At 38.6% G+C, this 27,686-nt stretch overlaps 1 protein-coding gene across 4 annotated transcripts in view; it reads right to left on the reverse strand.

Annotated features, from left to right (window-relative positions):
* Positions 1-610: 610 nt before the first annotated feature.
* The window catches only part of MUSK (muscle associated receptor tyrosine kinase), a 90,659-nt gene continuing 63,583 nt past the window's right edge, over positions 611-27,686 (reverse strand). For 3 of the 4 annotated variants that reach the window (XM_039343461.1, XM_039343459.1, XM_039343460.1), the window contains 10 exons: positions 27,593-27,599; positions 18,572-18,838; positions 17,250-17,425; positions 15,948-15,971; positions 15,493-15,581; positions 14,419-14,578; positions 10,507-10,696; positions 9,486-9,677; positions 5,805-5,953; positions 2,540-3,222 (listed from right to left, as the gene is read on the reverse strand). In XM_039343461.1, the coding sequence (XP_039199395.1) occupies positions 2,540-3,222; positions 5,805-5,953; positions 9,486-9,677; positions 10,507-10,696; positions 14,419-14,578; positions 15,493-15,581; positions 15,948-15,971; positions 17,250-17,425; positions 18,572-18,838; positions 27,593-27,599 (1,937 nt within the window). Of the gene's footprint in view, positions 3,223-5,804; positions 5,954-9,485; positions 9,678-10,506; positions 10,697-14,418; positions 14,579-15,492; positions 15,582-15,947; positions 15,972-17,249; positions 17,426-18,571; positions 18,839-27,592; positions 27,600-27,686 lie in introns of all 4 variants that reach the window. The other variant, XM_039343462.1, reaches the window with a different exon arrangement.

A 27,686-nucleotide genomic window follows, 5' to 3' on the forward strand; every position in this document is an offset into this window, starting at 1 on the left:
AATATAAAGATAAAACCAGAGACTTTGGGGTTTAATGGGAAAAGATTTTGAAAAAAAAAATGGGACTTTGATGTTATATATGTTGATGGTAGCAAGATTACCTTTTTACGCACAAAAATGGAAGTTGAGGTTTGATGCTATTATCTTATTCTACTACACCAAAAGGAGTTGGAAATCAACACCTTTTCTTTTTTTGCTTTGCTTTGCTCTAAACTTTTCCCTTCCCTTCTCCTTTCCTTAGTTTCCCATTACTTTCTTTTGTATTTTTTGTATTTTATATTGTATTTGGATAAACTAATAAAAAATTTTGTAACCAAGACTGTATTTATTAGCAATAGCAATAGTGCTGAGACTTATGTACCACTGCCTAGTGCTTTACAGCCCTCTTTAAGTGGTTTACAGAGTCAGCATATGGCCCCCAACAATCTGGGTCCTCATTTTATCTACCTTGGAAGGATGGAAGGCTGAGTCAACCTTGAGCCCTGTCAGGATCAACCTGCTGGCAATCAGCAGAATTAGCCCACAATACTGCAGTGTTTCCCAAACTTGACAATTTTAAGGCATGAGGACTTCAACTCCCAGAATTCCACAGCCAGCGTTGCTGGCTGTGGAATTCTGGGAGTTGAAGTCCACATGCCTTAAAATTGTCAAGTTTGGGAAACACTGCAATAGTGCATTCTAACCACTGTGCCACCATGGCTCTACTATTTAATCAAAATAATAGCTCCTAATCTATGCATATAATAGCATTCACCACTGAAATATATATAAAACAAGATTTGTCTTTGTTTATTCCCTCTTAATTATTTGCAAGAAAGGATTTCAGGAACCTTTCCTAACCTGATGCTCTGCAGATATACTGGACCAGTTTCCTGAAAACTGGTGTTCTACACATTTAGAGGAACCTATGCTCTTTTGCTTTGCAACTAGAGGCTAATAAGCATCATAGACTTTCACTCTCTATTTCCCACTAATAATACCACAAAGGTTGGAATGCTAGGCTAGAAAGAGCCACATTTTCTCTCCAACTCCACCATTACATCATCACCCAAATTCAGCAGGATGAGGCCAACCCACAGGATACCAATGAAGGCTTTATTAAGGAAAAAGCTATGAAAACATTTATTTACCTTTCACCACTTGTATGAATCCATTCTTAATAAAGCCTCCAATAGGGCAATGATGTTTGCTTTTAGCACCATCCATCAAGAGATTTGGGATTATGGCCATATAATCTAGGTGTTTGTTTTCCGTCCTAGAAGAATGTGAGGCATATATGGGATTCAATGAGGGAAATGAGCTGGTAATGGGCAGCTTCATGAGATATCTCAGAAAAGAGAAAATGCAACCAGTTGGTTCTAAAACCTCTTAATGTATAATAGCAAAGTCTCCTGCTGAATCTAGCTTTAAACAAAATGTTTCTTAAGAAGATGGCTTGGGGTGCAGAATATGGGTGAGAAGTTATGAAAACGCGATTGGTAACAGATATTAGAATGTACCCTGAATTTGACAAAGTGGAGAAAATTCAACAGTCCATATCCTCCAGTCACTAAATTATGAATTGAAAAGAAGAACTTTTGTGCAAACTTTCACTGCACAATTGTTTTTCCCCCTCCAAACAAGTTTCTTTTTTTTTCAGAAGCATAGGTTCTACCTGACATGCACAAATATCTTCCATTTTCATTCCAGCCTCCCAGCTATAGCTGTGGTATTCATCTGACTCCATTAGAACAGCCTTCCCTGCATCTGGGAAGAAATCAGTTTGGAGCCTACAGTTTCCATGGTACAGTAGTAATCTCAAATACAGTCCTTCATGTCACCTATTAAACAATTTAAGAGAAAACAGGAAAGACCACTGTCCAAAGGCCCATACAGTCAGACTATGATACAAAGCTAGATCAGACAATGTTCAGATTCAGGTAAAACAGCTATATATGGAGAGAAAGATGTGTAAAATCAAAAGTGATGTTCTTGTTCTGGAAATCTCTTGGAGTTGGTTTTTCAGAAATAATCTGAAGCTTGAAACACCTGAGGCTTCTTGTCTGTTCTTTCAACATATTTTGTACTCGAGGTTCTGCTACTGAGTTAGCTGTTATTTTGTTTTTAGTATCCATTTTGATGTAGAATGTATTTTCTAACCACCTTGGATTCTGGGGCATGGCAAAAAGTTTTTTTAAAAAAAGTTTTAAAACTAAAAATATTATTTAGATAATGAGTTACTTTTTTTAAAAAAAATTGTAGCAATGTCTCTTTCGGACCCTCCTTCCCTTCCCTTCCCTATGGGGAACACTGCCTAAATCACAATGACAAAGACAGACGATGCGGTAGATGCAAGCTCTTTCTTTTTCCAAATTTAAACATTCAGGAAAGAAGTAAGGAACCGCTGCCTTCAAAACCTGTCTTTGCCAACTCAATTCCCACCACCACCATCACCACCATGTATTGGACTACAGTAGTCAATCTGTCTGGGAATTCTGAGATTTGTTATCCAATACACCTGAAGGGTTCAGCTCAGGAGTCCCTTGCTTGAGAGAACAGTTCACACCTGCTCGGCAGCCATCGCCCTCTCATACATCCTCTCCAGAATGCGGTGGATGCCTGCGAAGCTCGGCCGATCCGAAGGCAACTTGCTCCAACAAAGGCGCATCAGGTTGTACAGCTCCAAAGGGCAGTTATCTGGGCACGACAGGATATTTCCATCTCTTACGTAATAAATGACTTCCTCGTGAGCCATCCCATAATAGGGTTGCATGCCAAAGGCAAAAATTTCCCACAGGACCACTCCATAGGCCCAGACATCAGACTCTGTCGTATAACGGTTGTAGAAGATAGATTCAGGGGGCATCCAACGTATGGGGATGGCGTCGTTCTCATTGGCTTTGTAATAGTCCGCCGAGTACATATTTCTGGAGAGACCAAAGTCAGCAATTTTAACCACCATGTTTTCTCCTACCAAACAGTTTCTCGTGGCCAGGTCCCGGTGCACAAACTTGCGTTCTGAAAGATAGGCCATTCCAGCTGCGACTTGTTTGGCAATGCAGAGTTGTTCAGTGCAAGAAAGAGTGGGCACGTTATGGCTGGAGGGTCTGATCTTTGGCTCAAGGTTGTTGCCAGTTGGATTACAGAGGCTGCGTGGCGATCGGTTTCGCAGGTATTCGTTCAGGTCTCCAAACGCCATGTATTCGAAAAGCAGGCACATTGGCTTTCCGACAGCACACACCCCTGAAACCAAGAATCTTTGTTAGATAAAACACGATTTGTTTGCCGTCGTTTCAAAAGCAAGAGCAAAGAGTCATTCCATATGCCAGGAAACAGAAGAGTTGAAAAAAATAGTACCTGTTGGTTCTCTTCATAGTCTATGTCTCATAATACAGGTAGACCTCGACTTACAATGGTTCATTTAGTGCAGTGGTTCTCAACCTTTTTATACCGGCGACCCCGGTCGTAAGCACCCCCTGTGCCGGCTGAGGCATAGCCGGCAAGGGGCGGTAGCAGGCAGGCCCGGACGCTCCCAGGCGGCCGCGGCAGGCAGGGCGACCACCGGCTGGGCCACCAGCTGGCCCAGCCCAAAGCAGGTAAGGCACCCCCATGCGTGCCAGCAACCCTCCCTGCGCCCACTGCTGCCCCGCTAGGCTTACCTTGGCCGCCAGCCGTTCGGGGCGGCGGCAGGCACTCCCGGGCGGCCGCGGCAGCGGCGGCGCAGGGCGACCACCGGCTGGGCCACCAGCCCAAGGCAGGTAAGGCTCCTGCCGGGCCCCACGCACGCCAGCAACCCTCCCTGCGCCCTGTTCAAGAGAGTCTATTCTATTGGCTTTTGAAAGCCAATAGAATAAGAGGGAGTAGCAGAGCTAAGGAAAAGGGGGAAAAATGGCGGAAAAAATGGCGGATCGCGTTGTTCGGCAACCCCCGTGAAATGGTCGTTCGACCCACAGGTTGAGAACCTCTGATTTAGTGACTGTTCGGAGTTACAACAGCACTGAAAAAAGTGACTTATGAACATTTTTCACACTTACGACCATTGTAGCATCTCCATGGTCATGTGATGAAAATTCAGGTGCTTGGCAACTGACAAATATTGATGATGGTTGCAGTGTTCTGGGGTCTTGTGAACATCTTTTATTACCTTCTGTCAAGCAAAGTCAGTGGGGAAGCCAGATTCACTTAACAGCTGTTTTATTAACTTAACAACTGGAGTCGTTTACTTAACAACTATGGCAAGAAAGGTAATAAAATGGGTCAAAACTCACTTAAAAACTGCCTCACTTGGCAACAGAAATTTGGTGCTCAATTATGATTGTAAGTCAAGGACTGTCTGTATATTGTTTTCTGTAACAGTTGAATACATATTATGCTTCCCCGACATTGTTGGCTTACCAGATACAATGAGAATTGCAGCTTAACCCACTGGGTTAATTGCCAGATTGGGCTACCAAAAGGAAGATTGCTTTTCCTGTTATGAAATCACTGCCGTGAGATGGGCATCCATATAAATTCTTAGAATTAAATATAAATAAATAAATGACATAAAATTAAATCTGCAAGAGAGAAGAGTTATCCTAAAGAAAAACAGATGTTTTAAAGACTCATTATTTATAGGACAGAAGTAACCATTTCATGATGGTGGAAAAGAGGAAGAGAAAAAAGAGGCTGTTTATAAAAAAATATGAAGTAAAAAAAATGGCCAGCATCACACTTCCTCTTTGAAAAGTAGCAAAGATGCTTTTCTCGCTGTTGAAAAAAATCCCCAAAACAATTTCTTTTGTATTAACCAAAATGATTTTTTTTTTTGCAACAGCACTAGCGACAGATCCCACTTTTTAAAACATCTTAGCTTCCAGTAACAATGGATGACGTAATTAGCTTAGCATGCCAGGAATATGTGGATGATAAAACAAGGAATCACTTAAGTGTATACAAAGTGATTTTCTCTCATCATTCAAGCTCATTGTCATTTGTGAGTTAACTGAGGCACTGGACATCAAGCCGATGAATTTTGTTCATCATATATAATCAGAACATGCAATCTTCTACTAGTACTATTAAAATGGGAAAAATGGAGACTGAGAAATGCATAAATATGTATCATACTTTTCTAATCAACATTCAGTAGTTGGGTTTGAATTTTTGCTACTGCCTTCAACTAACTTTTAAAGAAAAAGGAAGCATTTCTTAGTGTGAAAACATCTAGATCTGACTCAAAGTAAAGTGTCCACATGAAAGTTTTGGGTCAAAGGATGCTCAGCAGTCCCATAACCCTTTGGCCTTTCCTAATGTATCCAATATGGTGTTAATAAAAACACACACACATTTCTCCAGCAGAGGGTCAATTTCCTGTTTTCTTTTTCCTTTTTTGCTGCTGAAATATAGACAATCCTTTCAGCCAGAGGAAGACACAACAAAACCTTCAGGTGTTATTTCTACTGAAAATCAGTTTTGATTCAGATTGCAACAACACTCAATAGCCTTTGATGGGAAATGACAGAGAAGGAAAGGGCCAGAACGAAACTATCAAATGATGCACTGTATTATGGAAAGAAAGGAAGGGAAGTATTGGATCCTCTGAAATATTAGGTTGAGGGCAAGAAGACTCTCAAAAATTGCAAGTAATGTTGCGCAGGATGCTAAAGAGCCAGATGTATCCAAAGCTTTGCCAGATCAAAACTCACGTTCTAATACTGCCAAATCCTTCATCAATTAGTCATCTTTGATAGTTGTCTATATAATTAAGCCAGCACTCTAAAGGTACATTTTAAAATTTATGTCTACCATACGAAAGGGAAAACCGAGAGATTTGGCTTTGGTACCTAAAAGTTTGACAATGTTTGGATTGTCAAATTCAGCCATGAGAGCTGCCTCTCTCTGAAAATCGGCCTGCATGTCTGCTGAGGCTTCTTCTTTGAGCATCTTCACTGCAACCATTGTGAAGGGTTCATAGGGAAGCAGTCCAGGAGCCCTAAGGGAAGATGTAGAAAGAAAAGTTACAGGTTGGATGGAGTCCTTTATGGAATGCAACTCCCCAAATTTCCAGCAAGCAGTTGCTAAACTGTCGTGATTTAGTGGGACAGGAGGATTAAAAGAGGATGAGTTAGAGAATGATAAAAGAGATTACTATAGCCACACCCGTTTCCGTTTAACTTCAAACTACAATTTAGCATTGCATGGAAAGCATTTTTTTTCTCATTGGTTATGATGGGAAGGCATTCCCATCCCACTATTATCACCCTGACAGAACGTAGGATATGGCAGAGTGTAGCAAGAAATCACAGCATATCACTACCAGTATATCATCCCTATATAGGAAGACTAAGATAACAGGGCACATAGCAAGAAATGATATCTGTTCTGGCTTCATAAAGTATGCTTCTTTATTTTCATTTCTTCCTGAAGTTCAAATAGCTATTGATAAAATAAAAAGAATATGCAGAGCAATTGGTAATTAGGACCACGCTTCAAACAGAATATGATTAAAGGGAATTTTTACTTCTAAGTATCTCATGTTAATAGATACATCTGGTCTGACCAGAAGGAAGAGATATCCTAGTCATGTAGTAACTCTCTGTACTTCTATCTAGTAAGAACAGTAAGTGCATACAATCCTCCTGCTCAGCTGTTGGCTTAAATGTCAAACTGTTTTACTATTCTGGAGCCATTCAGTGGTTCTAGTCTCCAAAACATATTTCTAGCTTTTATGATAGCTGCTCTGGCCATGTGGCAGCCAGACAGGTGCAGCTGAATGCCGCAAATGTCACATCATTGTCAAATGCTAGCATAAGGCAAAATGCCAGTCTGAAATCAAATCACCCCAAGTGGCAATACAACTGCAAGCCAGGCCTATTTAACTTTACAACCAAGAGCATCAAATTCTTTGCAAATATTTAAGCTCAATGAAATGTCTTCAGGAAACTGTTGGGCTCCGGTGATGAACCACAGGAAGCTCTTTTAATGTACTTGCAACATATTTTGATCTGTGAGAAAGAGACGAGGAAAATGGTATGACTTCCTTGAGCAGTTGGAGCAATGGAAATTCAACTGACTTCTAATTTGGATTGGGGAATCTTAATTGCTTTCCAGAGCCAAAACATAAGCTCTGGAATTCTGCAGCTACAAAACTAAAATTCTGCAATTTGGAATATTAGATTTTCTATTTCTATTTTCTATCACCAAATACATTCCCACAACAGTAAATAAATAAGCTAGTAGTATGGCAAGATTCTGTCTAAAGCACTGTTTCTCAATCTTAACAACTTTAAGATGTGTGGACTTCAACTTCCAGAATTCTTCAGCTAGCTTGGTTGGCTGGAGAATTCTGTGAGTTGAAGTCCACACATCTTACAGTTTCAAGGTTGAGAAACACTGGTCCAAAGGATCCTGTTCTCTGGGCCTAACACTGGGAAATAATATTGCATCATTCAGTATCAATTTCTGTTTTCATCCATCTTTCAGTCTTCTGATCTCCTAAAACTCTGTTCTCTTGCAAGATACAACTAATATTGAGAAGACATTTGGTTGTTTCAGGTTCCAAGTTATCACTTGATGTTGGGGAGAAGGCAGTTATCAATTTATATCAATGATGGAACAAAATTCAATCACATTGCAGAAGTGGATGAATCTTTTACTGCAAATCCTCTACTCTCTCTTTTAACAGATCTCTTTAGCATTTAAGATACTGAACAATTACTGACTTTATCCACCTGATCAGGATTTATCTATTAAAATAGCAAACAAATCTTCACATTATTTCATATTTGGATCACTGTACAAACAAGAAAGCCATATAATATGCTGTTATAGGTTTTCAATGTCTCCGTCAGCATGATATAATATATAATATATTCTGATATCAATTATTGCAGTTTCTTCAGAAGCCACAAGTAATATAAACTGAACAAATAATTCCACCTTTATCTTTAAAACATCCTTTCAATATACAAAGAATACTTGGGTAACTGTTTTTTGCCTTGCAATGATAATATTTTCTAATCCTTCAGTGGGCCCCCTTCCTATCATGGTGAAGCAGCATTCAACAAAGTGTTAAATTAACTATTAAGAATGAACTGGATATATTACTGATGAAAGTTTCCAAGAACCAATGAGCGCCACTCTTCCAATGAGCTAAATGGTTACATAAGACATCTTGAGAGGTGAATGGATAGCTTTTTTTGCCCATTTACAAGACTTTGGGGGAGGGACTATGAGTGGCAATGGGAGAGGGAAACCTCCGCAAGATAAATCACATTCATTTCCACTCTTAAAAAGACTTGTATTACTCTCACCACCCCCTCATCAATGCCAGCTTATTTCAATGGGCAATATTAGCCAGTCCAGCAAGTTTAAAGGATTTCATGGAAGAAATGACTTCCCATCCAAATAACAACAAATTCCAAATAACAACATTGGGCCACCAAATTTGAGTAGGACTGTCTTGAGGAATGGAGGACTATAAGTTAGATCTTGAGTGGTTGAGTGCAGTCTGCATATTTGGGGTTGTCCACACCTGATGTAGATTAATTTTATTAATAAGAACAGAATAATAGAATAAAAGTTGGAAGTGACCTTGGAGGTCTTCTAGCTCGGGGGCCCCAATCCCTGGGCCACGGGCCATTACCAGGTTGTGGTCTATTTGCAACCAAGCCACATGAGTGGTGGGCTGGCACACACACCTTCACATGCAGCTCGACTTGCATGAGCTGAGCTGCGCATGCATGCATGCACACCAGCCTGCCACTCACACGGCCCATTTCCCCTCCCCCAGCTGGGTCACCAAGCAGCAATGGTTAGGGACTGCTGTTCTAGCCCAACCCCCTGCTCAGGTAATAAACCCTATACTATTTAAGATAAATGGTTGCCCAATCTCTTCTTGGAGCACCTACAACTTCTGGAGGCAAGTCATTCCACTGATTAATTGTTCTTCTCCTTAGTTCTAGGTTGGTTCTCTCCTTGATTAATTTCCATCCATTGCTTCTTGTTCAGCTGCTCTGGAGAATAAGTTGACCCCCTCTTCCTTGTGGCAGCCCCTTAGATATTGGAACACTGCTATCATGTCACCCCTAGTCCTTCTTTTCATTAAACTAGATATACCTAGTTCCTGCAATTGTTCTTCATATGGCTATATGAAGTCACCATATGAAGTGATAATATATTCTCTAGTGATAATATATTCCCCCAGTAGTCATTCTGCTCAGTATAAAAGGAACAGCAGACTTTTGGTGTTTGAGGAGCCAATGCATCTAAGTCAGAATTCCCCCTTAATCACAATGGTACCACAGCAGCAAAGGCCTTGGCGTGCCTGGAATAAGTGGGAAAGCTTTCTTACTGGAAGGGAATTTAGGAGGATATCACTAATATTGGCTTATGTAGTGCCATCTATCTGTGATATACAATTCATTTAAATACATCCCTATTTTCAAACTATTTAACCCTATAGGACTTTAAACAGAAAAAACTCAATGATAGCTGCCAAATCATGACTGGTTAAGTTTGTTTACCTTGCTTGAAAGACCCGCCCAAAAGCACCTTCTCCGATATCTCTTACATATTCAATATTATTTCGTGGATATTCCAAACTGAATAATTTGGGATTCAAAAGTAGAGGCATGCGTTGATACATAGGATTGGGGTGCAGCCTGTCCAACAAGAGCTCCGAAGGAAGAGTGGTCAGAGCTGGTGGTACCAACTCCCTGAAATGAATGAGAGAGAAAGAATCTGTGGCTTAATTGGAATAAGCCTTGCAAACCGACCAACAACTTTTTGTGACTCAAAGTTCTAGCGTCCATTCAGCCAGGATATGTGGAATATACAAAAATATACGAAAATAATATTGATAAAACACAAATTAAACTATGAGGTTATTTCCCTGTCATTTAAGGTATGTAATCCTGTCTCCAGTATTACTCTCAGAAGCATCTATATCCAAGACACTATGATGACACCTATAAAAGGCTAAATCTGCCTATATACAAAAAGCTCTCTTCCCTAAACTGATCCTTCCAGTTTCAAAGGACTTCAGGCCACATAATCCCCATCTTTGGCCATGTAATAATAATGAAAAAACAACACTGAAGAAGCTATATTGAAGAAGCTAAATTACCATAGGACTTTAGAAGTGAGACACACAGCACCTGCCGCACTGCATCCCACACTTAACAATTGTTCATAAAGACAAAAAAAAAAGTCTGAAAAGAAAGACAAAAAGTCTGAAAAGAAAGACAAAAAGAAAAAGTCTGGATAGTAAATGTGACAGTGTCTGGAGTCAACAGAAGAGAAGAGAAAAAACTGGGGGGGGGGGGAATCCCAAAATACAAAGCCCTGCAAATAGAAATAGAATGACAAGAAAGAGAGAGTCTGGCCCAAAATTATCCAGATGGCTTTCACACGTAAGGGAAGATTTTGGTTTCCTTTGGTTTCTAGTCCAGCACTTTAATCACAACACTAAACTGGCTACCCAATTCAGCAAAGTTGATGTAACTCTTCATTTTGCTGAATCTGATTGTGCTCACTAACACTTACCTTGTTTTGTTTTTCCAATGCTTGCGTCTCCGACAACAAGCAAGGACTGTAATAATGAGAATGATGACCATTGCAAAGCTGGAGATGATGGAGATGATGACAGTCATGGAGTAGGTGGGAGAGAGAGAGGAGAAGAAAGGGAAATGTGGAGATACTGTACTCAACTTTGTTGTTCCCAATGCCAAGGAATCTAAAATAGAAACAAATCAGACTTCACTTTTAGAGGCATTGTTGCTATTATCATATTGCCATAGAAATTAGTATGAAAGCAGCCTCCATAAGCAAAAGCACTGTCTGGTAAATTGAAGGGAATAGGAACTGGGCTTTTGTATTTAGTGTGGGAAAAATATTTGAGGATAAAATCATAACATTTTTTAGTCCTCAAATGGCAAAAATAAAGACTATTGTTATGGTTCCGATGGACAGAGATGAATAAAGCAGAACTCCGAGGCTTGAAAATTCCTCAAAGAACATGTTTATTAGTTACAAAGTATCGGCACGATCAAGAGTGAAACCAAGCCTGGAGACACATGTAACAATTCCCCAATATGAAGTTAAAAGTCCCACCCATAAAAATATGCAAGCAAATATAATTATTTGGTGGGCTTTTTTACACAACGCCCAGCCTGCAGTCTGCACTGTTTTGTAAGTGATAATGGACATAAATATTTTTAATGGGGTGCAACAATGTATTTGACAGAGCCACTGCTCAAAATTCGTTGGTCCAAACAGAACACCTCCCCTTGTAACATTAAAGCAATCACCTTCTCTGGAAAGCCAGACTGCAGCTGTTTTAAAGGCCCAATAACACACATACCAGCTTTCATGGAGATTGCCAGCAAAACAGCTGTACATGTGCATGCATGAACTGACAGCTGGGGACAGTCTTCACAGTAGCTCCATGAACCTTCTACAGATCACAGCTACTCTGATGTTCCAAGGAGGGATGTTTGGTTGCAAGCAACCTTTCTGAAACAGTCCTGAAAGAGGCCACCAAACCTTTCTAAAACTGTTTTAATTTTCACAACACATGTGACTTCAAAATGATTTTAGTTACCAATATGCCCAACTGAGATTAAAATACCATAGTACTGTTTGTAGGAAGAATCTGCAGATAAGGAGTATTAAGTAATCCCCCTTTTTTACAAGTGCCAAATCTCCAAATCAAATCAATCTCCACTCCTAATTTCATAATATAATTCCACTGTTTTGCTTTTAATGAAATATGAGAAAAATAAACAAGCCAGAGACATATACATCACCAAGCTTTTTCAAAAGAAAGAAGGAAATCAATATGAATAGCTAAGATTCAGTGATGGACTTATTTTTATTACTGTATAGCAAGTCAGGTTAAACCCTTGCAACTTAGTGAATTCAAAAACAGATGGTTTTTTATTGGTTAACTTTTCTTCCATCCTGAAAAAAGCATCATCGATTATCAGATTTAATTATTGATACTAGTCAATTTTAATTATTGTGGTAAGTTACTGATAAAAAAGATACTGAAACATTTCAGAACCATTTTTATTGTTTACAGCCAAATTCAAAACAGAAACAGAAGTTTATAGAGTAACGTTGAATTAAGCTTTGAAATAGTGGACTTCCAGTTTTGCCCAGTAACGCAAGTAGCCAAGTGATTGCGGGGCTCTATACCCTATGGCTGATTTTTTTCCTGTTTGGGGATCCTAAATGGGTGTTTCCAGACTTGGTTTCACTCTTGACTGTGCCAATACTTTGTAACTAATAAGCATGTTCTTTGAGGAATTTGCAAGCCTTGGAGTTCTGCTTTATTCATCTCTGTCGGAATCCATGACAACAGTCTTTATTTTTGTCGTTTGAGGACTAAGAAGTGAGAAGGAGGGGGATTTTTGCCCCACCCACCCACAGAAGGAAGTGGCTTCTTATGGAGGACAGAAATATATTGAAATGAAATGAATATAAGGCTTAAATCTGGATAAGTTTGAAATTGGTAGAATTTGTTAAGATTTTCTTTTCAAAAGATTATTGATGAAAACAGAAGAAAGTAATTGTTTGTTCTGAAAACTGAAAAACAAACTGTTGCTGACCTCTAGTGCTGGATGATAATATACAACTGTAGTTGCTCTAATACAGGAATTGGCAGAAAGCCTAGAAAAAGATAACTAGTTTTTGTGACCTTCAATGTCTTAACTAAACAGAGAACAGCTGAAACAAAGAAAAAAAAACATTTTGGGCTACCTACAAGGCAAGAACTATAAACCTTAGGAAAAAAATTGACCTTCCTGAATTATAAATACTCATTTAATTGTGACTCTGTTTGCAGAGAAAGGAAAACTTTGATTTTTGGTTATCATGGAACATCAGAGATCTGCAGAAAGTACATATCAAGAGAAAACAAATACCTTCCAGGAGGAAATGTATGCTATGTTGCAACTAATTCAAACAACAATGATTTCAAACCATGGGGAAATTAAAAATAACTTTGAAAATATAAATGAACACATCTTCAATTTAACCTTACAACAAAAAAATCTCTCAGAAAATAAAAATAGAGAGCGATCAGATAAAGCAGACAACTGAACATAAACCAGAGAAAAGAGATTTAAAGATGGAACCCAACAATGGAAGGAATTATGACTTAACCAAGGGAGAGAAAAACTTGCAGGAAATATTGGACATGGAAAAGATAACCTACACTTCAAGATTGCAAAATAAGTCTGAGGACAAGAAAAAAGATTTGACAAAACGGATTATAGAGCTGTCAGGAGAACTACGAGAACCTGAGAGACAAAAAATGATAAGATAAATTAAGACAGAGAGAAAGAAAAAGATTTTCAATGAATACGAAGGGGTGAAACCCTCCCACAAAAACATCTTACTGGATTTGTCTCTTGTACTTACAACAACATCTACAAGACTATGGGAAGACTTTTTGGTCCAGCAGAGCATACTGATTAGGAAAAATGTTTGGCAAAAAAAGAAAAGGTTAAAGTTAGAATTAAGAAATTAGATGATGGGATTTATCAGAGGGAATATCTAAAGATTAAACACTTGTTTGAATATGGTTTTAAAAAATAGAAAAATTCTGGATATAAATGTATTTTAGTTTAAGAGGGATGGGCCCCTCAAGTAACATAGTATTTTTTTATGATATGAGAAATATATAAATGTTGGGATGGTTTATATGAGGGAAATGTTTTAGATACTTAAGTGTAATTGATCCTGAGAAAATCTCAATTGATAAGAATGTTCTGAATAGATTCAAAATATTAGATGATTGGATTTATTAGATGCAATGTTTAAAGATTAAACATTTGTTTGAATATAGATAAAAGGAATAGAAAAATTCTGGATATAAATGTATCTTAGCTTAAGAGGGACATGTTTCTCAAGTAGTATACTATTACCTTCTTTTTTTTCTCTTTCTCTTTTTCTTTTTTTTTAAGATATGAGAAACGTAAAATTGTTGTGATGGCTTGTATGAGAAAAAAAGACTTAAATACTTAAGTGTAATTAACTCTGAGAAAATCTTAACTGGTAAGAATGTTTTGAAAAAGAAGCTTTATATTGACGTAGTTGTTAAATACTAGAAAAACATTTATATTCAATTGTTATCTATCAAAATACTAAAAAATGTACTAATTTAAGGTTGGTAAAAGAGAATATTTTCGGAAAAAGAAAAAATGAAAGAAAGCTACTATGTGGATTATGGAACTATAGAAATTAACTGTTATTGATTGCTTTTTAAATGAAAACCCAGCCAACATGCTGTTTACCAAATATTAAGGTGACTATATTAAAAAAATCAATAAAATATATATTTAAAAAATAAGTTTTGAAATAGTGAGTTTGCAGCTTTTGGACTAGATCCACTGGGTAAAATTCATATCAAACACTCTTTTTGACTGAATAATATTTGTAATGGGATCTCACCATCTTCACACTGAGGTATGTGGCAATATTCCCACTGTATAGAAGGATCTTTTGTATAACACCAGGGCCGTGCATTTTCACCCCCTGGATTACGACAATAATTGATTGCATCAAAGAGCTCTGGAAAAATCTCAGGTGTTTTTCTATGTGCATGAGGAACCTAGTGACAAGGGAGAAGAGAGTAAATATTTTTCAAGTATTTTCTCAACTTTTTGGCACTTTTGAAGCAATCGTAGCAGAAGTTTGGAGCGAATGAAAACTCCAGGGGGGAAGAGCTGATGAATCAGTACTAGGCTATATCTTCCCCATTTAAAAATATGAATGGAATGATCAACTTGTTTTCCGGCCATATGTTTCTCATATCCCACCATTTGTCTACTCTGCTGCCACATTAATTTATTTAAAAGAAAATTCTGCAGGAAAGTATGAAGATGAGTTGATTTTCTCCGCTTTTCAAAATACATTACCACCTTTTTGATTTGTTTCCATACTTATTTTTAGTACTTTTTTTTTTCATTAGAAAGAACCCCAGAACAAATCAGTAAGAGCTGCAGAAGAGAATTGTATTTTATTAGTCAGGAAGATCAGTCCATTTCATTTTGCAACACAAAAAGAACAAAATCCCCAAGCATGCCAGCAATGTGTTTCTCATTTTAGAATAGAATAGAATAGAGCTGGAAGGGACCTTAGAGGTCTTCTAGTCCAGCCCCCTGCAGAAGCAGGAGGTCCTGTACCATCTCAGTCAGAAGATTGTCCAGTCTCTTTTTAAAAACTTCCAGCGATGGAGCGCCCACGATTGCTGAGGGTAAGCTGTTCTATTGGTTGATTGTCCTCACTGTCAGGAAGTTCCTCCTACAATTCAAACTGTGCTGTTCATCTCCCAACATAAAGCTCTTTTTAATCTCAAATAAACTTGACATAAACAAGCCCACATCTTTCTTCTCCTGTACACAAAGGCTAATCTACTTCCTTGCCCAGAAATGATTTGATATCAGTGATTCCCAGAGGAAGATATATATTCAAATCTACTTTACAGGAAAGCTTTCCTCCACCTTGAAAAATAGTTTTTCTTACCTGTGCACTCCACTTCTGACATGGAATGCCAGAGGCTGTGACATTCACCGAACCTTCATATGTTGCCCCATTCCCTTTGTAACAAGTTTCTGAAGAGAAACAAAATTAAACAGGATGGTCTATAGAATATATTCCATTTGGGGGACAAACCATATTTGCTCTGGCAATATTGAAAAAAATAAAGTTTTTTTCCCAAGGGTTAAATGGGGAGACTGAATATGGTTCACTGGCGTCTTTTTGACAGATCAGGAACTCAGCAGGATAATTTATGGGGCGGCTGTAACAGCTGTCTTAAACCTCAGACTCTTTCTCTTTTTTTTATAAGACCAGTTAATTTAATTTAAATTTTTACTATTACAGTCAAGAGCCTTCTGCCCATCCTGCTAAATTGCCCAACACTTTTTACAAAACCATATATTCTTTTAAAACTTCATATTCTAAAGAGAACTGCTTACTTGTTGTGCCTTCTTTTTTCAGCTCTGAGGAAAGAAAAAGATAGAAAAAAATGTAATCAAGATCCTATATAGTAATCCCCGAGATAAAAGGTTTGGTGCTGTGGTATTTAGTATGACATAATTAAAGGAACATTAAGTTACCAACCAATCATCATAGCTATGCCTTTATCCCCAGCTAGATGATCCACCATTTGCAGATAAGTATAAATCATCATGGAAAGAACATTTTAACCCAACCTTTTTCTGTGGGATACATTGTTCTTCCAATTGATGAAAGAGATCCTCAACATTTTGATTAAAATGCATTCAGTGATATGTGGAGGTTGAACATTTCATAGATGCCCAAGCTGCCAGATACGTGCCTCTACCTAAGAGAAAAACTTTTACTTCTTGCCTTGTGGTGTCCTTGACTGTTCAGAGGCTAAATCAGAATCCTGTTACCCATGACTATTTATTACATTTTTTTAATATATGCCCTACCCTTGTAATCAATTGGGAAACAGATGGGAAGGGAAATTGGGCAGGACTCTGGATCTAACAGCACTCATGTCAAATACATAATTTTCACAAGAACTTTTGTGGAGCAAGTGGGGAGATGTTTATTTTATTTATTTAAAAAAAATAGTATGGCCATCCATCTTCGAACACAGCTCTGAGAGGCTTCCAATCACAATTAAACTACTCCAACCAGAAAACCTGAAACTAAAAATACAGAACAGGTAGTTTTTGATTTACAACCTCATTCAGCCCAAAATTTATGTTGCTAGGCGAGACAGGGGTTATGTGAGTTTTACCTCATTTTATGACCTTTCCTCACATGGCTGTTAAGTGAATCACCCAGTTGTTGAATTAGTAACAGGGTTGTTAAGTGAATCTTGCTTGTCTATTGACTTTGATTTGTCAGAAGGTCGCAAAAGGTGATCACGTGACCCTAGGACACTGCAACCGTCATAAATATGAGTCAGATGCCAAGCATCTAAATTTTGATCATGTGACCGTGGAGATGCTGCAGTTGTTGTAAGTGTAAAAAAATGATCATAAGTCACTTTTTTCAGTGCTGTTGTAACTTTGAACAGTCACTAAACAAACTGTTGTAAGTTGAGGACTACCTCATCCTCCCAGGATGCCCCCAACCACCATCCCCCAGCTGTCCTCACTCTAGTCCAGTGTCCGTGTGAAGAGTCAGCTCTTGATGGCTTTCCAGAAGGCTAAAAAGTGTGAGGGTCAGCCAGATTGCTGGGAGGAGGGTGTTCCATAAGGTAAGTTTTATTACACTATCCTGCAATTTACTGAGGCACTTACCAAAATGTGGGATCCTGGTGCAGACGGTGGGATCTTGGTGCATGCTGGGAAGTCTATTACACTCTGGCAAAGTAAGCAACATCAGTGCCGGCTTATAAATACCTCTGCGGGCATTTTCTTCCATCGCAAGCCATTCCTTAAAGCAGTAGAGATCCTTTACAGCAAGGCAATGCTCTCTACATCGTTTATAAACAGTGGAATGCATAGTCAGCCATACAATCACAATATTGCAGTCACAATGGATTGTTACATAAACACACAGCCACAGAATGGTGTAAATAAGATAAGCAAAGGAATATCGATTATGAATCTCTTTTAAACTAGTGGAGGATCTGTTTTGTACACTGAAATTAATTATCTTTTAAATCTTGCCGGGGAGTCTGTTTTTTTGGTACTGCTATGCCACCTTTTGGCTTTGTTTTCTTCGTTCATTTTGCATACATGTATTAGCATATTTTGTCAACAGCCATGGCCGAACACCCATTCACAAAAAGCCAACTGCAGTTGTATGATAAATAGAGAGCTATACATCTTACTCTGCTAACAGGTGGTTGACAGTCTCTGTGTACAGAGTTGCTAGGTGAAGGAAGAAACTTACTCCAGAAAAGATCTGAGGAGGCTTAATTTTTTCAGAATGATCTGGGAATCTATACTCTTGCTTGATTCAAAAGTGGAAAACATTGGTGGTCAGATTCCAATAATTCCATGCAACCTCTTACCCCATGCTAAACAACTTTAAACTCAGAACATGTCCAAAGCCTGTTTTTCAATGGCATGGGATAGAGGCCCTGAATGGATGCAAACATTTAACATAGCCTTTCTGGTCATTGCCACGAAGGACCAGATGAGGAAAATGTGTAATTACTGTGAAATGATGGAATAAAATAACGAGAAAGGGAAGTTACATTGTGCGTATTTCTTGTTTGTCTGGGGTTTTTTTTCCGGGGGGGGGGGTGTTATCTAAGTGCCCCACTCTAAAAACAGAATGCCAAATTAAAAAGAATGTTTGCTTTGATCTAGTAGAACAGAAGTTGCGTTTTGTGCAAGAATTAGAAATACAATATGCCTGTCCTCTTTTTGCCGACCCCCTCAATTTCAAATATTATATCAATTAATCCTAAAATGCACTTGGATCATTGCTTACATGAACATATTTATTTTACAGTGTATAGAATAGTGGTGAAGTCAACCACCATCACGTTCTCAAGAAAAGAAGACTACTTGAATCACACAACTCAACTTCAGGCTGTGTAACGGAACGGCATATAATTTGTGGAATAAACCAAGAATCCAAAGCAAAGTGTTTTGCTGATTTCTGTTACCTGCAAACAGGTTTTGGAGCAGGTCCAATCCTGGAGGGGTTGCATTCCTGGAAGATGTAGTGACAGAGCAGTGACTCAGCAGCTGGACGGCAGAACGGACTCATGGTTTTCAGCTCAGCCCAGGCTGTGCGAACAAGCAGTTCCTGGGTCTCCTCCGGGTCTCCATAGGAAGTATTAAAGAAAACAAATGCATCCTTTGCCAACAAAGCACTGCACACGTCTCCCCGATATGAACTGCAGTAGCCTGCATCACCTTTGTAGAATTTGCTGATGGGAGAAACACATGTAGATAAGGATTTCCATGCAGGCTGGAACTGAGCAAAGGTGTACAGCCACTGAAGAAATAACAATGGCAATTCTGAGGGCTATGAGGTAGTCCTTGCTTAATTGCCCAGTTTAGCAACTGTTCAAAGTTAAAGCAATAACTTTATGGAAAGTAAAGTTTATGACCAGCCTTCACAATGTCACAGTTTCCTTGCAGTCAGGTGATCAAGAGTCAGATGCTTCACAGCCAATGGGTATTTAATAACTGTTGCGACATCCCACAGGCATGTAATCACCATTTGCACATTCCATTGCCAACTTCTGACAAGCAGAATCAGTGGAGAAACCAGCAGTAAAATTGCAAGTTGCAGTCACATGATGTCTCACTTAACAATCGTTATCACTTAATGACAGAGTTGCTAATTCCAGTTGTGGCCAGTAAGTGAGAACTACCTGTACAATATATGTTTGAGTGTTATGTCTAGTAGATCAGCGATCCCCAACCATTCCAGCTCCGTGGACTGGCAGCAGCAGCAGCGGAGGGAGCGGGGAAAGGGGTGGTTTCACACATGCAACCTAGCTCCCGCACATGTACAAATGAAGCTTCACACCCTTGCCCACTGCTTGCGTGGCCCGATTTCCAATGGGCTGCTGGTCAATACTTGTCCACAGCCTGGGGTTTGGGGACCCCTGTAGTAGATTAGGCAAGATTTTCAAAATAATTGTAACCTTTCATAATCCTCAGAATTCTGGATCAAGTGAGAAGGCTAACGGTTTAAAAAAAACAGATGAAAAGAAAGAAACAGCATATTTGATCTTTAATCCATATCTTTGCAGTTGACATTCTTAATTAGAATAAATTGAAGTCACCAGATTCTGGTCAAGTCCGGAATTTAGTTAAGAGTTTCCTAGAGGTTCTCCCAGGTTTGTTGGAAAGAAAAAGCAAGCAAATATTTTGGAAGTTCACATTTTTGGAATGATTAATCCCAGCTGTTAAAATCAACACTCTTTTATCAGAAAGATTTAGGATAACTCCCAAAGTAATCTAACAATTTCCCAATTTTGTCTAATAATCCATTCTCTTTCCCAATAATAATGCTAAAACTAACAGGCACACATCCCAAGATCAGTCATAGTTCCCTATTCCCTCCACACACATACCAGCTTTTAATCAAGACACCTGATAGAGAGTTGCTTGGACCCTCAAAAGCAAATCCACTATGTATAGCAAACTAGCTATGTACTCATTTGTTTAAAATCTGCAATTTAGAAATTAAAAAAAAAAGATCTCTGCAAGTGGCATCCTTAAACTTTTGTATATTAGAAAGTAGATCTTATGGAAAATCTCTGTTCAATAAGTGGAATGTATGTGGCCTTTTCAATGCAATCAGGACTCTGGTGTGTCTGGCAGATGCTAAATATTTTCAACTGTACATGCACAGTTTCTTCCTTTGGGCCATTTGCCCAACAAATAAAAAGTATCTGAATATAGTAATTGAACACACATGTTGTTTAAATATGTCAACCTAACCTAGCCTCCAGAAGAGTGAAGTGCAGTTGTCCTTGCAGAGAGAGAGAGACAGAGAGAGAGAGAGACTGAGAGACAGTGAGACAGAGAGAGAGACACAAACAGAGAGAGAGACACAGACAGACAGACAGACAGAGACAGAGACTGACAATTTGTGTAGTGTTTAAGGCAGTGGTGGAGAACCTATGGCACGCGTGCCAGAGGCGGCAATCAGAGACCTCTCTGTGGGCACGTGCACCATTGCCCCAGTCCCGCCTCCCCCTGTGGCCCCCTCCTCACCAGCAGCTCCCACAGAGGAGAGTCGCCCCTGGGCACGACCCATACAGAGCAGCGCAGCCAAAGACGTGTCATCCAGGCAGCAGGGACAAGACTCCACCCTCGCGTCCCATCGCACGTGTCCCATCGCACGTAGGGTGCGGGTGGAGGGTGTGGCTGCCATGGTGCTGCAGGGCTGCCTGGGTGATCTGCTGCGGCAGGCCGTGGAGGCGGTGGGTGGCCCTGCGGGCAGGCGGGGTAGGGGTGGAGTGGGCAGGACAGGGTGGGGGCAGGGCGATTTTTGGGCACTCGGTGTCTAAAAGGTTCGCCATCACTGGTTTAAGGCATCAGACTAAAAACTGGGAGACTGTATTCTAATCCTGCCTCAGGCAAAAAGCAGTAGGTCTCAGGTCTATACTTATAGTCCTCAACTAACAACAGTTCCTTTAATGACCATTTAAAGTTACAATGGCACTGAAAAAAGTGATTCTATTTTTATGCTTGTTGCAAAAAGGACAGGTCTTTGATTGCAAGGCCACAACTACCATCTTGACTGCTTTTTAATACCCCTATCCCCATTTGTCTTGCTCAAGGATTGCAAATTTACTCAGTTCAAAATGGGGGACTGCCCATAGTGGCTAATTACTAAAGGAAATTACTGTTCCAAGGAATCCATTTGACTCTGGCAAATCATGATTACCAATGTGATGTTAGACACGGATGGCAAACCAAGGCATTTCTGCCAATATTTCACTTTTATTTTATTTTTTTAAAGCATCTATGTAGCCCTCCATCTTCCAGACAACTCTGGGCGGCTTCCAATAAAATCATTTTTAAAGACTGTAAAACGCACTCAATTAAAAGATAAAACATTTAAAAAATAATAAAAATGAAAACCTGGCGCCCATGACTGCAAATATATCATTTAATCCCTCAACTTTTGGGAGAAAAGCCAGGTCCTTAAGGCATTTATAATGTTGAGGACTGTTTTTTGTTCCACAGTTGCTTTACAGGCAAGTGCACAAAAATCATTAGCCTACAATGTCTTGTTAAATGCACTTGCACATCCATTCTAATGGTAACCCTTTCATGGCAGAGACTTATTTATAGATTTATCAAAAATTATATGGCTGCCCATCTCGCACAAGTTGACGCTGACAGTACACAATAAAACAAAGGCTATTCTTCCTCCAGACAACTCAGCTCCCTTCATATGAAACACATACAGGATTGCTCAGCCACAATTATTTTATGAAGCTTTACTCAAAGGTCACAGAGTTCAATTTATATCCATTCTAAATATTTGGAAATGCCAGCTAACTGCACCTTTGCAGAACCTTTCACATTCACCAATCCATCTGCCTGGAGGAAAATAAGTTGCCTGCTTTTGACAAGATGAAGAGCATTTCCAAACGCTCCATATTTACAGATGAATTCCAGCTGCAAGAGTGCCGGTCAGCTTTCTCCGTTTTAGAATTCTTTCTCCGGCGTTGCAACTTAACTTGCATCTTTAGTTCTACAGCTTTTTTGCCTACCATCCAGAACTGGATGGCTTTTTCCCTCAGCTCAAGTTTGAAGGAAAGGAAGTGATTAATGATGACTGTAACTTGATCGCTGTGCAGCAACCCTGCGGATATAGCAGAGCAAGTCAGGAATCCTATTTCTTCCTGTGCTCAAGTCTTTTCCATTCCGATTTTATGAATGATATACAGAGATGCTGCCAGTAGTCTTACAAGCTCTGCTCCTAGCCTTCATTGTGTCAAAGACAGGCTTCTGAATGAAGGGAACTAGCAGGGCTTGCAACAACACGTAGGAGGACATCTTCAGCGCTTAAAAACAAAGCCCCTGCTCAGAATTCAGAATTCACATTTGCCAGCCAAATCTCTGGGGATACTATAAGCAGCCTGTTCATTGTCTGCATCCGCACTTTGTTACTGTTTTCCTCTAAGTGGGTCCTTAAGATTATTGAATAAGCTCAGGCCTCATTAGTCTAGTGCTTCCTCTGAGTAGGAGCAGGCCCTGGGTTTATGTCCTTGAATTTTGCCTATCTGAGTATGTATCTAGTCAGCTAATACTTTAGTCTTGTTTTTTGAGCCAGTCTAATTCATTTCAAGGCACGTTGCTATCAGAGAAGTATCTTTTGGTCAAAGTACCAGACTAATGGTATATAGGTATTACACATTTAAGAGTTGTTAGCAGATGCCTATTAGACAGCTGTCCTCTGTAAGTACAGTATATATTGTTATATGTTAATGGTATCCCTTTAGGGGGTGGACTTTATTATTTTATGTGGACTGGTTGTGGACTGTCTTCTTATGATTTTTTTTCTTTTTGTGACCTTGTAATCCCTTTTATTGGGGTAGAGCTGAGCATTTATAGTGTTGGGGGGGGTATCAAAATTGGAGGAATGATGGACCGAATGGGGCAATGCAAGCCCTTTTTGAAAGTGTATGCAATGTCATTGCAAGCAAAAGGGGCATCACTATTCTTTCTACCACCTTGCTGATTTTGGCCCCCTCCTGCAGACATCCCTGGCCTGAATCTTTCTCAGCACAGAGAGTGGGGTAGATTCTGGGCCACTGCTCATTTTCCCTTCTGTCCCAGTAGAGAAGGGGAGTTTTGCCTTCCCGACTGTCTCTCAGGAAACCAGCTTCATGTCTTCCACACCTGAAAGTTATGGGATCCTTGTTGAGAACAGTGAAAATATAGCTTCACCTCAGGTCTCATAGGCCAGAAGGCGAGCGGATAGACCGGTCTATATTTTTTTTTATCCCTTTCCCTTGAATAGAGGGGATGTGAGAACGATGTGCTATCTTTCTCAATCTTCTTATTTATTTATGAGATGTGAAAAGTAGATTGATTTAGGCTTTGCTTTAAGTAACGAGGAAAAAGCATTATGAAATCAAGTCTGAATTTATATCGTCCCACTGCAGATTTGACTGCGACCAGTTGATTTTCTGCTTGCTCTTATCAGCCTTTATATTACATGGGAAAATGGCTCTTTTGATGCCCCATTGGGAGATTTGAATAGCGTTTATTAATTACCAATAGATATCCAAATTTAAACCAATTTAATTTAAGCCAAATTTAAATCAAAAGACTCCCTTCAATAACAAGAAGAAGAAAACTATTGATCTGAAAGCTTGCCTTTGTCACCTAGCCAGATGGGGCTCATAACATATTACTTTCGGTAAACAAAAGTAATTGAATGTTAACCCCACCACCACCAGCAACCCCCCTAAAATTGCTTATCTGTAAAGTTAATCACTTTGAATTGAATCAGATTATTCATCCATCTAGCAGGCAAAGCTTGTTCATTATTAGGTCCATGCAGATTAGCAATGTTTTTTTGGTCTGCTGCTTGTTTCTGGATTTGCTGCTTCCTTTTCCAGATTGTGTACCCTAATTTGGCTCCATGCTTCTACAGCCTTAATAAAACTACAATGCTAAAAATGCTATTGACAGAAAGTAACTAATTCTTTGGATGTAGTTGACACTCTTAAGCTCTAGAAACAACGCAAATTCTACAAGAAGGCAAGTCTGGGTTTCTTGCAAAAGGAATCTAGACTGGCAGAAAAAACCCGATGGGTGCCTTCAAGAGGTTGCTTCCAATCCCTCTAACAGCAATAACAAAATAAAAGGATGGTCTTGACCAGCACACTATGTGTCAATCACAGGTCATATGAACATTGCTCAAAGGTCTTCTCAGCTGCATTTCCAACTGTGGGAATTTGGTTGACAGATTTGGCTGCTATCTTGCCACAACCTATTATCCTTCATGGAATATTTTTGTTATACGAAGAATGGATCCTGGAAAATGTTGTCAAGACTACAAATTTTTGGCATGCTCTGTTTATGCCAGGAAGAAAAAGCTTAGAGACTGGATCTGAGTTTTTGCTTTTATTTGTACTTATTCTCTTTTTTTTTTCTTTCGTTGCAGCTATTATTCAACATTGGCCTATAAACTTGGCAAACATCTGGTATTTCTGATACTCTGTTTCCACTGTTTATCAACTTGTGGATGAGGACCACCAGGAGGTTATGCATATATCAGTAAGTTTCACTAAAATTATCCAGTTTCTAGCCAGATGTGCACTTTCTGCTTAGTCCATTGCCAGTACAATCCAGCCATAATTTGTTTGTTTGTCCTATTTTGATAACACTGAATATAGGCTGATTGTTTACAAAGCAATCAATAAAAACATCTGTAACAGTTAACATGGTTATGGTAAATATAAAAACATTAAAATGCCTAATAATTAACAAAAGAGAGTTATAAGAGAACTAACTCAATGAAATAAGACAATATCTAATAATTAAACTAAACTGGATAATTGAATGTGAAATAAATTAAAAATGGCAATAATAAGCTGTTCCAATATTTTTTGGAAAACTCATTTTAGTCTATAGGGCCATTATTTTCAGTTCCTCTGATAATGAGTTTACTTTCTTGTGCACAAAACTAAAACCCACTTTAGCAAAAAGCTAAAAAAATCAGAAAATACAAAGATGATTAAACTACTTCCTTATCGAAGCTATATTCCAAAATTTCAAGTCTTTTTGTAATTGGGATTATATTTCACTAAACTTTGCAATTTTGTTAGATACTTTTGGAAACACAACTTGGGGTTTTGGGGAGATGAAAGAAATATCTTACCAGCAGAACACATAACATATTAGTATCTATTCTATTCAATTGCTGAACATGCCTGCAAACAGATTCCCCCAAATGTGTTTAATGAAATACATCCAATCAACTTTAATTCATCAAATTACATGGTTTCTGAAAATTAGGCATATGATTCATTCTAATAGCTTTGACATGGAGTACTTTGTAATTTTGTTGTTATAAAATTAGAATGTAATAAGGTCTAGAAAATGTATATATCCAGCAAGATTTGTCTGTTTTAGTGAACACAAAGTCTCCATTCAAGAGACTTTGTTTCTGAGGCAATTTGTGGGGCAATTAGCATCCTTTATTCATCAGATCTTAATAGGATAAGATACTGATGTTTTCAATTTACAACCCTGGAGTGTTTTCCAATCTCTCTCTCTCTCTCTCTCTCTCTCTCTCTCTCTCTCTCTCTCTCTCTCTCTCTCTCTCCTGGTTACCAGAAAAAATGTCTATTTAAAAGACAGAATAACTTCATTATGTCTTCTGTCAGTCTTCTAACCAGAAGCATGCAATTCAGGTTTTCCAAGGGTTAATACAATTTTCAGGCAGATGGATGGGTTTTCCGAAATTACTGCTTTCCATTCCTAACAACTTTGCACTGTGTTCACTTTTGAATGACTTAAAATCTCTGTCCTAGTCTTGCTTCTATTGGAATATCACTCACAAGTAAATCTTTCTAGTGGCATAATAGAAAAGTTCAGGATGATATAACATATTTATTTTGTGTATGTTTTATATTTGTATCCTGTCTCTCTCAAGATCAGCCTTATTTCCAGTAAATTTGCATTTATTATTATGCCTCTTCAGGCTCTGGTTTTAACTTTTATTAAATTGCAAATGTTCCAAAATTTTTGGTGTTCCACAGCACCAGCTTGGCTTTCTGTCCCACTTGAATCAATTTTAACCAATATTTTTAAAATGCATAAAATATATTAATGTATGTATGCATATACATACATTACACACACACACACACAGGAAACATACAAATGGTCAAGCAAAATACTAATTTCTAGCATCAACTTTATTGCCTTCAATACAGTGAACATTCTGGGGACCAAAAGTGGGACCAGGTAGTTCTCAACTCAATTTTACCCCATTCTACGACCTTTTTTGCCACAGTTGTTAAGTGAATCAGTGCAGTTGTTAAGTCAGAAAAACAATTTTTAAGTGAATCTGGCTTCCCTGTTGACTTTGCTTGTCAGAAGTTCTCAAAAGGGGATCACATAAATACAGATGAGTTGCTAAGTGTCCGGATTTTGATCACGTGACCATGGGGATGCTGCAATGGTCGTAAATGTAAAAAACATATAAGTCACTTTTTCCAGTGCCCTTGTAACTTCAAACAATCACCCAATGAATGGTTGTAAGTCGAGGACTACATCCCATCAGTTGTCTTTTTTAACTGATCTCATTCAATATACTATACAGTTAATAAACAAGAAAAGCCATTCCCAAACGGCAGCCATTTTATGAGAGTGCACTAGCCCCAAAAGAAAGGGAGCCGCTGAATGTATATTTCTATTCTGATTGTTACGAGCCTAAGATGAATGATAAATTTTATTTTTAATAACTATTCTTTCATAGCCTTATTGAAATTGACCTCAATATCTACTATGGCTAGATTACACTCAAATTAATCGTACTGTATATATTTGTGGATAAGCTGCGAATTTTAGCTGCTTAAATACACCCTAAAAATTGGATTTGGCTTATCTGCAGAGGACATCCTAAATTAAATAGGTTTTTAATTGAGGTTTTTTCTTCAACTTTTTAAAAGTAACTGGATATTCCATATATATTCACAGATAAGCCCATCCACTGATAAGCAGACCCCTGAATTTTTAACCAATATCATTTATTTGTATTTCTGAAGCACACATGCAAGGTAATTAATTGCTATAACAATTAAGGTAAAACAGAAATTAATTTGTATTATAATGCTAAATTGTGATGTTTAAACAACTTAAAGTTACTTGACAAGTTGATATACTATAAAATATATATTTATCCTGTAGCTTTATCAATATTTCATTATTCCACAGGTTTGTTTCTTGATTAAATTCAGACATACACCAAAATCCTCCATCACAAGCTGCTTTTTGCAAAGAAAGAAAGAAGTGAACCAAGAGAATATTGTGATCTGTATTTTAAATGGACTTAATTGAAAGTAAAAGAGCACAACTGCTCTTGGCAAGCACCCATTTTCATCCTGGGCAAAAAAAAAAAAAAGTTTTCCAAGTGATTACATACATTTCTCACACGGTATTAGTAATAACTATGCCAAGATTTTTCTTACCTCCATTCTACAGGAACAGGCAGAAGGTTCATTGAAACAAAGAGTTGAGTTGGGGAGAGACAAGGAAATTGTCAGCGCAATTTGCATTGTGCTA

This window comes from Crotalus tigris, unplaced genomic scaffold, assembly GCF_016545835.1.
Source record: "Crotalus tigris isolate CLP2741 ecotype Arizona unplaced genomic scaffold, ASM1654583v1 scf7180000017854.1278166, whole genome shotgun sequence".
NCBI classification, from domain to species: Eukaryota; Metazoa; Chordata; class Lepidosauria; order Squamata; family Viperidae; genus Crotalus; species Crotalus tigris.